General features: G+C 42.3%; 1 protein-coding gene across 2 annotated transcripts in view; it reads left to right on the top strand.

Moving 5' to 3' along the window:
• The first annotated feature begins 3,683 nt into the window (after positions 1–3,683).
• PTBP1 (polypyrimidine tract binding protein 1) overlaps positions 3,684–12,234 on the top strand; it is a 29,145-nt gene continuing 20,594 nt past the window's right edge. For both annotated transcript variants that reach the window (XM_044672559.1, XM_044672568.1), the window contains exons 1-2: positions 3,684–3,757; positions 8,029–8,059. In XM_044672559.1, coding sequence (XP_044528494.1) covers positions 3,750–3,757; positions 8,029–8,059 — 39 coding nt within the window. In that variant the 5' untranslated portion in view covers positions 3,684–3,749. The remainder of the gene's footprint in view (positions 3,758–8,028; positions 8,060–12,234) is intronic.

The following is a 12,234-nucleotide window of genomic DNA, read 5'->3' on the forward strand; positions in this document are numbered from 1 at the left end:
TTTAGAGTCAAGAGGGGTTATCAAGGAAGACTTCAAGATGGAAGTGGCCACCATGGGGAGCTGCTCTGGAGCTATCTCTTCCTCCTTCTCCCCTTTTCCCCTTGATTCCAAATGGAGCAAGTCTTTTGGGGGGGGTCTGTGGACAGGCCTTCCAAAGGGTTCCCATCCTGGATGAATGAAGTTTTGTCTTCTGCCTCGAAATAGCCCGAGTGCCAGAATAATGACGACCCTTCTTTTCCTTTGGCATGTGAGATGTCTGGTCAGTATAAGATGCAGGAACTTGGGAAAAAGATCTTGTGAGAGGAAGAGCTGGCAGACAACCTTCCAAAGGGAGCTGTTTGTAGGAAAGATAAGAGCCCTCGATGGATACCTGTGAATCCTGAGGATCCCATCTGATTTGGATTCCCTCCCCGACCCTGGCCCTCAAGGGAAGGCTGGTGCCTGGGGTTTGAGACATCACCTATGTGCTGCCTGGCTTTCTCTGCTGAAACGCACCATTCTGCACCATTTATTAAAAGGGAGATATTGTGATACCAAGACAGAAATGTGAGCAGAGATGTAAATGTCATACCTCCGTGAAGAGCCGCCATGGCCATTCTGGAGGGAGAGGGAAGGAGGAGAGCAGGGAAACAGAGAAATCCCTAAAGGGACATGATCCAAATAGGGGAGGGAAGGAAACTGGAGACTGACCATCCTTGAAGGAGGGGGTGTCTTTTTATTTTTTATTTTTATACACACCTGGCATATGGACTAAAAGACTCCTGGGGCTGCAGAGATATCATTGAGCATGAATAGTTTATAAAAGGGAATTCGACACTTTTATCTCTGCTCCAAAGAACAAGAGACTCAGGTAACCTGCTTCAAACCCTCAGCCTGGGGAAGTCTACTATCTGCAAGAGTCAGAAGGGAAGTTATATTTCAATATCTATTTAAAAGGAAGGAATAAACTCGTCTACTCTAGGGCCCTCCTTTTTTATATGTGAGTAAATGGTCACTCAGATGGACAGAAAGTCTTTGCTGAACTTCACAGCAAGTTAGTAGCAGGACAAAAAAGCTGGGACTCTTGTCTGCTGGGCCAAGTATGGGCTCCTGCCTCAAGTACAAAATTGAGGCTAAGTTAAAAACCTTCCTTTTGTGCCAGCACCTCTGAGGATGATGGAGGTAAGGGCCCTGTTGGAGACCATGTCGAGGGGATGCCAGTGCTCTTTGCAAGCAGGACCCTTCAGGATGACCGTTCTCAATTTTAGCGTCGAGGGGCAGGCTCAGGAGATGTAGACCTCAGAAGAGGGGTTGGCATTAGGCTACTCCTGACTCTATGGAGGACATGGGCAAGTCCCTTCCCTGGCCTCAAATTCCTTTTGAATGAAATGAGGCAATGAGGCTGGACTAGAAGCCTCCGAGGTCCATTCCAGCTCTATGTTCTGTTCAAGAGGAAGGGCGGCCAGCCCTGTGGGAAGAGTGCCAGACCTGTGGGCTCCCTCTGGGTTTAAATTCTTCCTTCAACATAGCTGTGTAACCCTGGGAAAGTGACTGAACCTCTTTGAGACTCAGTTTCCTTATGCGTAAAATGGAGATAGTAATAGTATTTACTTGTCACTTACTATGGGCCAGGGCCCTGTGAAGCCGTGGTGACACAAAGAAAAGCAAAGGAACTCGTGGCCCAATGGGCACAATACCATGCTAGGCATACCTTACTGTGTCACCATGTCCAAGTAAGCTATATGGGGGGAAAAGTTTGAAATAATGGAAAGTGGGAAGGCACTGGAATGAAAGTGGGAACTGGAAAGGCCAGGAATACTCCTTACTGAAAGCCTGACCAGATTAAAATGTAATTGGGAAATGTTGAACAACAGAAGTAAAAATACCAAAACCATACCTAAAATTACATTTAAAAATGGTTACTAGATGGCCTTCAGGAAATGAATTAGTGGCTCCCATTTCCCATTAGAGTCTGCTGCCATTCCTATAGATGGCTGGATTTTAGGTGGAATTTTGAGGAAGCCGGGGAAACCAGGAGGCGGAGATGAAGAGTATTCTAGGCATGGAGAGAGACCTGGCACAGCTAGGTGGCTCAGTGGATAGAAAGCCAGGCCTGAAAACAGAAGGTCCTGGGTTCCAATGTGGCTTCATGACACTTCTTAGCTGTGCAACCCTGAGTAAGTCACTTCACCCCCATGGCCTAGGCCTTATTGCTCTTTTGCCTTAGAACCAATACACATTTGATTTTAAGATGGAAGGTGAGGGTTTAAAAAAAGATAGAAATAAAATGGCCAGAGTCAAGAGATAGAGAGTCTAGTTTGGGAAACAGCAAGGGAGTTAGCATCCCTGGATTGAAGAGTATAAGAGGGGAAGAAGATTGGAATGGGAGGACTAGAATTTAAAGGCTTTGAATGCTAACCAGAGCACTTTGTATTTGATCCTGGTGGTGATAGGGTCAATGCAGTTTTTTGAGTGGGGGATTGGGTAACATAATTAGAGCATGACTGGGAAGATCACTTTAGCAGCTGAATGGACGATAGATTGGAAAGGGGAGAAGCTCAAGGAGAGACCCTGTCAGCAAGCTGTTGTACAAGTGCAGGTGTGAGGCGATAAGGGCCAGCACTAAGAGGGGTGGCCGTGTCAAAGGACAAGAGGAGTATATTCAGGATGAGATAGGCTGGCCTTGGTCACAGCTCTCATGGACAGGGTGAGTTTGAGGAGCACATAGGGTTGTTGTGACACACAAATATCAGCTATTATTTTTATTTCTCAACCCTTACCTTCTGTCTTAGAATGAATACTATATATTGGTTCCTAGGGAGAAGAGCAAGCAGTAAGGGCTAGGCAATATGGGTTAAGTGACTTGCCCAAGGTCACACAGCTAGGAAATGTCTGAGGCCAGATTTGAATATCAGCTATTATTAATGGAACACCTAGTTCTGACATTGTGTCCTAAGAACCCTTCCAGCCCTGACATTCTGGGTTCTAAAGACAGTCCCAGTCCTGCCATTCCATTTTCTGAGACCCTCCTCCCTCCTCCTGTCCCAAGACTGGCTTAGTAAGTGCTAGCATCACTGTCTCCAAATGGCTTAAAACTTTGCCCCTTATGTCTCACAAATCTAGGGGCCTCTAGACTCAAGGCCCCGTTGTAACATAGGGAGGGTGTTGGTGGAATCTAAGATTTCTTTTTGGGCAGTTTTCCCACAATGATAATGGCCACCGGGTAGTCCCTTGCCCACATGTAATATGGCCTCCACATGGCTTGGAGACAAGACCCCGCTTTCTTAGCACTCAAGATGGGGAACTTTGAGATTCCTGCCCCTAGACAAGATGGCCGCCCTAACGGGCACCACGCTTCCCGCTCCCTGAGCCGCCACGTACCCACTCTCAAGATGGCTACCGTTAACCCACAAAACCACACTCAAGATGGCCGTTCAGTGGCTCATGGAAGATCACGTGGTTCGACTTTTTTTCGTTCCTACAGGCTGTTTCCGTCCTAGGGATTGACAGGCAGTTATCTGGTCTAATAATCCCCATGATTTTCCTTTGGTCCCACCCTCTGGGAGACATATCGACGAATTGGTAACTGTGGCGGGGGACTACAAGCCTCGCCCCGCCCCCTCCCAGCAGTCGGAGCCAATGGGCAGGGCGCGCGGGGGACGTGGTCGGGGCGTCTCCGCCATTTTGTGAGTCTATAACACGGAGCCGTTGAGTCGGTTCCTGCTATTCCGGCGCCTCCACTCCGTTCCCTTCGGGTCTCCTCGTGTGCCATGGACGGGTAAGTCCCATTTTCGCCCCCCGGAATACTTTTGCTCACTGCTGTCGCGGCCTTGGCTTTCGCCGGGCTCTCCTTTCCCTCATACGCCCGACCCACGGGTAGCGCCGCGGGGGCCTCCCCTGCTTGCTCCTCATGGCCGCTTCTAGTCACGCTCTCGAGGCGGGGCCAGGTTCCGCCGGAGCTTGGGACCGGTGCTGTGACCGTGGGAAAGGGAATGTGTGCGTGTGTGTATGCATGTATATGTGTACGTGTGTGTATATACGCGTGCGGGCCAACTCGCGCGTTTCGGGGCTGGGGGGGACGGCTCCCTTCCCCCTAGAGAACTCGAGCGCGCGCGCGCGTGCGTAGTGTGGCTGCCGGCGCGAGCTCGGGTTTCGCTGCAGCCGCCCTTTCCTACCCCCCCCCCCGCCCTCATTTTTCTACTCCTGCCTCGCACCCCCTTGCGCGCGCCTCCCTCCCCCTTCTCTTCCGGTTGAGGGCTCTTGGCGCCCCTTTTTGCGGCCCCACGCGGTGGCTCCCCCCTCGTGCCTTGCAGCGGCCTTTCCCGCTCTCCTTCGGCGCGTAGGGCCCCTCCCGCCTTCCCGCCCCTGGACTCTGGCCCTCCCTGCCCCCATCCGCACGACGTGCGCCTTTCCGGGGTGGAGGCCTCGGCTACCTCCCCGGGCCCAGGCGGGTGGGGCTGGGGGCGACCCGCCCTGCCCGGAAGGAGACGGAGACGGGACCGGGGCGGGGCGGGGCGGGCAGGCAGGCGGGCAGGTCGCCCACTTAAGCTGGGCCTCGAGGCCCCGACTCGGCCCGCCCGCCGAGGGAGCCCTGGGGTGGGGCTGCCTTCATTCCCCATCCCCCTACCCACCCTTAGCCTCGCCATTTTCTCTGAGGAGGAAACTGAGTCTCCAAGGCGTGAGTTGCTCAAAGTTATTTGGTCAGAAAGAAGCAGTGGGGGTCACCGAAGTCTTTGTGCCTCTGTGTACCCGTACTTACTTCCCCAGGAAACCCCTTCCCCTCCCCCTCTGGGGGCCCAGTAGATCAACTCCGGAGTAGTGAGACTTTTTTTTTTTTTTTTTTTTTTTTTTACTTTTCCAAGATGGAGGGGGGAAGGGCCAAGGTCTTTTTATATCCATTTCATTACCTTTGACCCGGATAATGTTTCCAAAACTTTATCTGAATAAATGGGATGGTTTTAGTTCGAATGCCTTCAGTCTTGCAATTAAATCTTTCGTAGGGCACTTTTTATAACCAAAGATAACATTCACATTTTCATTTGATTTCCTGGAATGAGAAATACTGATTATTTCCACTTTTTGGAGACTTAGTAACAAATTTGACCTACAATTCTGCCACTTGTAAAAATGTTGGGCAAGTAATTAACCTTTTAGTCTTAGTTTCCTTAGCTGTAAATTGAGGGGTTCGAATATCTGAGGTTGCTTAGCTTAAACCTATTTTCTTGTAACTTTCTCCCAAATTAAGCATGGTAGTGCAGCTTAAAAATCTTTTTACTAGACGTTTTTGAATTGAATCGCCTGGACTAGTCTTAGACTTCCTTTCATTGAGGAGGAAATTGAAGCCCTCGAAGGTTAAGTGACTTCCCTAAGGTCACTCAGACCCTAAGTCGCTTAGGGCTCTTTACACATCACACCACCGAGGTATTTAAGAAAAATCCCCCAAACCCTTCTGTCCTTTTAGTTTTTTGGGGGCGGGGAAGAGGTGGTTGAGAAGGGGAAGAGAAGATGCCTCAGAAATAGAAGTAGTACCATCACTATATGAACTCAGCCCATTTCTCATGTACTTTTTGGAAAAATAGTCTAATTTTACTCCTGAGCTGGAACTGTAGTAGGTAAAGAATCCCAATGTTTATGTAGCCAATGTAGTATTTCTAGAGACATGAATCAGCCTAACATAAACAAATGATAATAAAGCAACCTCTGTTGTGGGAGAGAGTAGTATTTCAAATTCACTTTTAAGTTCTGTTCTAGGGTTAAAATTAAGATTAATGTTGGAAGAAAGACTTCAAAAAGAAATGTTTGCATTCTTTTTTAAAGTTAAAAAGTAAGTTAACTTTTAAACTTTTGAATGCATTGTGAATTCATTGTCCGTATCAGTTTAAAAAAAGAGTACACTGACCAGAGGAAAAAAATTTTGGGTGGGTAAAAGTTTTGGAAAACTTACCTGTTTATCTTTGCAATCTGAAAGTATTTTGGCCCTTCTCCTTTTGTACAGGATAGCTTGTGTGGGTCTGGAGCTCAGCCAGTTGAGTTGCCTGAAGTTTTTGCTACACTTTAGCCAGACTAATAGTCTGGCAAGTAACATAAGTTAACATTGACTTTGACTTAGATGAATCCTTTCTATATATTTGGAAGAAAAAGACCATTGTAATTGGCTGTTTGGTCTTGCTTTTTTGTATGCTAAATTGAACTAGTGAATATGAATCTTTGTAGGAAGCCACATCTCACTCCTAAGGAGAATTTTGGATATCCTGCTTTGGAAGTTCTTTTTATCTTTGGCCTATTTAAGACATTTTTTTCCCTAATCACTTAAACAAATAATTGTTGCTTTTTTGGGTGTATGCACAAAATGCTTCATTTTGGGAAATTTGTCTTGAGCTTTTTGATAATATTACAGAGAGGAAAAGTCTAGGGAACCTTTTAGTATTAAGAGGTTTCATGATACTATTTTAACTGTAGTCTGCAATTAGGCTTTGTGAAAATGGAAAAACTGACATTTTTGGAGGTTCCTCAAATTTTAATTTTTAAAAGGCCTAAATGTTATAGGAAATGTGACTTAAGGCTAATTCTGTTATTAAATGAAGCATCAGTTTTTCGAGTTTGTCTTTCTATGTAATGTATATTCTGTGGTTTAACAGATCAGTCCAAACACAGCAGTTGGGATGTGGGGGATGAGTTCGAAATCTCTTCCTGTTGAAACAATTGAAATATTTTCTATAAAGGCTACTTTATATAAAACATTTCCTGTGTCTGAGGCCCTCCTAAGGAACAGGAAACTGAAAGAAATGACTGATAACTTCCAGTGCTCAGGAAATTTGATGCTTCTTATTTGGTTTTCCCAGGTCTTTCCACCCCCACCCCCCAATTAATAGGTTCTGCTACAGATGGGTTTATTGTATACAACCATGACATCAGACATGTTCCATCCATAGTTTATGGATGGAGCCAAAAAGATTTAATTTTTAATTAACTTTTTAAGTTGGAGGGGGAAAAGCAACATCATTTGAGGAGGTTGTTGAGCTAGGATGTATTCAGAAAACCTGTCTTGAGGTATGGTTACTGTTTATAACAAAAATTTGTTGTCTACTTAGAGATAAGTTTACTAGTCAGCTTTGCCATGAACTGGTTTGGTTGGAGGTTCTTGGGGTTTAGTCACTTTTCTGTTTTTTTTTGTTGTTGTTTTTTTAATATACCAGTCACTTCCCAGCAGGAAGAATAAATGCATTTTGATTAAGCTAATCAAAACCAAGGAAAGGGAAGTAAAGTTAATTCTTAATTTTCTGGCCTCAATTTCCTTTTCTCCAATGGGATTGAATGTATACATTGGGACTACACCAGTTTCTGCAGCTGAAGAGGAGTGATAAAAGTGGCTCCTCCACAGTCCCAGGAGCCTCAGTCTGCTAGTTACGGTAGTACTAGGGGTACCTGTTTTAAATTTCTAGTCCCAAAAAAACCTTTGTGACTTTGGGTTTAGTTATTCAACTTTTATGCTTCAGTTTCCTCTTCTATTAAAAAAAAAAAAAGGTTTTGACCAAAATCTTCCGATATGATAGGATCATCTGTGACATATCCTTCACAAAATTTGTGAAGAGAAGGGAGAAGTCTTGGGAATGGACAATAGATAGCATCCTGGTTGAATTTGCTGAAGTTAATTTGGATGAATCTTATTTGAACCTACTACTTTTAAACCAAATGGTGGTTGGTAGAATTGTCATAACTATAAACTTTACTTGCCCTTCCTTTCAACCAAATTCTGGTTTTATTTCTCTACTATACTTGGGTACTTTTCTCACTGTGACCCTTAAGAAAAAGAAAGGTGCAAGTTGTGCATTAATTGGGTATTCACAGATTTCTTTAGTTTTTGATTCTTGGGTCTCCTTTATTTTAATCTGCTATGATACATTTTATTTCTTGTGTAAGTTCTTCTTTGCTCCTTGTGGAGGCAGCTGTTCACTTTGACTAGCTTTTTTTCTTACTGCTGTGACTATGCTGATGATTGTGGCAAACCTATCTAACCTTTTTATCCTTTTCTTTCTTTTTTTCCTACAGCATTGTCCCAGATATAACAGTTGGTACAAAGGTAGGCACTTTTCTCACTTTTCTTTCTGTTACACTTGCTCAGCATCAGATCTAGGTTAGTATTAGCCTTTAACTGAAAAGATTGGGGAACTCTTTATCTACCTCTCTCTGTTATTTAGGTAGATCTCTTTGTTTTATTTTCCAGTCCTAAAGCAGCATTCCTGCTCTTCAGCAATTTGAATCTGGGAAAAAAGGAATTTTCAAGCCAGAATTTCTTAATTTCAAAAATCTGTCACCCAAGCATCAAATACTGGAATGTTATTCCATTTGGCTGACAGAACAAAATATCCGTTTAATTCCTGACTATAACTTTACTCCTTCAGTACCTGTTAATTCTTAACCTTTTCTTATTAGCTGTAAATGCAACTTTTAACCTTCTCCAGTCTCTGGAGAACATTTCCTAAAATTCAAAGTGCTGACAGGAAACTTCTTTATCTGCAAGCACTGTATACATGCCTAAAATTTTTAACTCTAAAGGATGAATGTTCAATCTTGCAGTCTCTAAAAAATGAATAACTCCTTATCCTAATACATTTCATTCTGATTTGGTTTTTACCTGAAAAGTGTTACCATTGGTATTAAAAGCAGTACGGAATATAGCTAAGGAAAAGTAGAGGTTTATATAGGTTTACTAATACAAAGGTACAGGGTTCTTAATAATCCATTCTCTTAGTAGTTGTGTGATTTTGCAGTCTCCTGGTTGGGTTAATAAGACAGTTTTGTATACCAAATATTTGGGTATTTGGAAGAAAAGACATCTAATAAACATGTGGTGGAAGAAGCTTTGCCATATTTACATAAACCTGACTGGTGAGCATTTTGATTAGATCTTGACAGGGATTTTGCAAATTACAAAAAGAGGTACTAGTTTTGGATTAGCCAAATAATATTTTCACTACAGCATCATGAGGATATTTTACTAGTTTCTTAATGAACAGTTTCATCTTCCCAATGTTAATTGGGGAAAGGGGCATTCTTACACAGATTGACATGAATGAAAGCGATGTTTGAGCTAGGGAAAGATACTGACTGCTTCCCCTTCTCAACTTTTCTTTGTACTTTCTTGAAAGAAGGGAAAGCCAAGGGCACTCCTTAATTGTCAATATTCTAATGATTTGGCTGCAAAGAGGGGTAATCTGCGTTATTTTCACTTATGGAATGGAATTATGGCCTACCCTCAAACAGGATTGGATGCCATTTTTCTGCTGCTTCTTGAAAGGCCTATGTATTAAAAGGTGCTCTTCAAAAGTCAAAAGGATAAAATGTCCTAAATTAATGTCCTAAATTTTGTCCAATAAAAATATTTTTTAAATGACTTTAGAATAATAATCCTGGAGTTCAAAGTATTTGTTTTGTTTACCTCATGCTCCTCACATTGCTCAACATACAGAAGAATTTTAATATTTATTGAATTCAGTTCTTCAGATGAACCTCAGAAGGGAATGGGTTGGCAACTTTTTTACTTGATAAAAGCAATTCGTAGGGAAAATGATAAAGCAGTTAACCCAGCTGTTTGACTCATTTATGTTTTATCTACTTTCAATGGTATTGCTGTAGCAGCTTATTCTAAGCTTGTAATTAAAGAAAGGATATCTGAAAGCTCTATGGAGAGGTCAGAAAATATACTTCAGTGAGTTGTCCGGCACTATATTTAATTGATTTTATTTGTGAATATTGATTGATGCAGAGGAGCTTGTTTTGAAGAACAGATTGCTAGCATTTTCATGTTGCACTTGACTTTTTTTTTGAAAATGCAAACTTTCAGTAGTGGGAGAAGTATTATATTCACTGAAACATCATTGGAGTTTTGGAGTAATCTGCTATTGGACACAAGTTCAGCTACTCCTTTGTCCTTAATTAAACCTTAGATGGTTATAGTGACATGGCCTCTAGTATTTTAGAAAAGGGTCAAATTTCAATTCTACTATCTAGTTAGTTGTACAATCGTTGGCAAGTCATATAAATTGAACTCCCCATTTGTTAAATATTATACTGTGGAAAATTGTTGTCTTAATTGTTTGAGGGGGTGAAAAGCTTTCTTTGTGAATAAGGAAATTTAAGTTGGTTACATTGTAGCAAAAAAAGATGTTCAACCTTAGGCAATACTCTCCTGGAATTTGGCCGGCGTATAAACGCTGGACATAGTACAACAGTACTATAAATGTTCTGGATCAGAAAAAGTTAGACATAATTAAAAGCCAATTCTCTGGAAAGTTGTACTTGAGGTCTATCTGAGGTGGAGCATATTTAAAGATTGTACTTAGATGGAATTGTAAAACATTATTTAGTATGGGGCTTGGCAATTAACCATAGGTCTTAACTGTATGTGGGTGGCCCTGGAAGGCCCTGTGCTGGAGGCAACTGCTTTTCCTCTCTTCCCCCCTCTCCCCCATTTTCACATACCCTGCCTCTCTGCTCAGCAACCCAATGTGAGCACTTTCTCTGTCCACTGGGGTGTAATGCAGGGGTTCACAGGCAGCTTGAGGGTGCTTTTTGGGCATACGATCTCTAAAAGGTTTGCCATTGCTGTGATCTAAGGCATAAATTGGGAGACATCTGGTTTAGTGAAAAGAACGTGATTGGACACCAGGACACCTGGATTCTAGTCCTAAGTGCACTAGGGTAGGGGTGGGTGGGTGAGAGGAGTGGAGATTGTAGGTGGTCAACTTTCTGTAGTATATTGTGTAAATCTGGGGAAATCCTTCTGATTCTTTAAGACATGAATTCTTGAATTTTGGAAGCAGTTTTGGGATTTGCTATTTTAGCAAGATGATGATCAGTGGTTTGTTGCCTGCCTCTGCTTATTAAGAGTTTTTTCCCCCTTTTTAGCTTATGCTATGTTGGGAATTAAATATGAGTATTTTTGAAAAAATTTACAAAACCACCAAACTAAGATGGTTTCCTCTTTAGATGTAAGAGCATCTAATTCTGAGTCACCAGACTTTGGGGAACTATTCAAAGCTACTGAAGTTACATTGAATGCTCAGCTGTTAATTGGAAATACTTGAAAATGTTGGGAAGAATAGGGTAGGTCCCACGGGACCCTTGACTATGGCATAAGGCTATAAATAATGTATGATTTTTGAATCCAGACCAGTTTAGTTTTTACCCTTTTGACAGGGTTACCTGAAAAAAATTTAACTAATGTATCTGCATTTTGATGCAGCCCATTGATGATAGTTCCCATTATATTTTTGTGGACAAAATGTGACCTATAAAGTTGCTTGAACAGTTCCAGAATGATCAGTTTCAATCTGGAAGGAGTACCCTAGAAGACCACACTTGGGGCCATCTTTGGTCTGGTTTTTGTACAGCAGCATAATCTGGGACTTGAACAAAAGCATACTTAGCAATTTGCAGATGATGCGAATCTGGAAATAGTGGATGATGAATGAATTAACAGACTAGAAAATTAAGCTGAATTTTTATCAGATGATATTTGATTGGGTCCAACATAAAGGCCTTTATGTTTTTAATTTTTTTTTTAAAATAAACCCTTACCCAAGGCAGAAGAGTGGTTAGGGTTAGGCAATGGAGGTTATGTGACTTGCCCGGGGTCACACAGCTGGGAAGTGTCAGGTCAGATTTGAACCTAGGACCTCCCATCTCTAGGTCTGGCTCCCAATCCACCGAGTTACCCAACTGCCCCCACCTTCATTTGGTTTTAAAGAATCAGGTATATCAAATCTACTAGAGGTGTGATCAGGCTTTTCTGAAGACATTCGCTCCCCTCTCCCCCCATATTTCGTTTTATCAATCACATGTAATAGCAAATTTCCACATTTTCTGAAATTGTAACATCCAAATTGTCTCCCTCTGGTTTATGCATGTTTGTCATGCAAAACATAATTCCATATTGGTCATTGTTGTAATAGAATACTCAAAAATAAACAAAATAAAAGCAATTAAATAAACTAAAGTGAATGATAGTAAGCTTTGATCTGCTTCTGACCCCAACAATTCTTTCTCTGGAGGTGGGATAGCATTTTTTGTCATAAGTCCTTTAGAATTGTCCCAGATCATTGTATTGTTGAAAGTAGCTAGTTAAGTCTTTCACAGTAATCATCTTAGAATATTGTTGTTACTGTGTACAATGTTCTCCCAGTTCTGTTTATTTTACTCTGCATCAGTTCATGTAGATCTTTCAAACTTTTTCTGAAAGCATCCTGCTCATTC

Source organism: Gracilinanus agilis, chromosome 1 (genome assembly GCF_016433145.1).
Source record: "Gracilinanus agilis isolate LMUSP501 chromosome 1, AgileGrace, whole genome shotgun sequence".
In the NCBI taxonomy this organism is placed as follows: Eukaryota; Metazoa; Chordata; class Mammalia; order Didelphimorphia; family Didelphidae; genus Gracilinanus; species Gracilinanus agilis.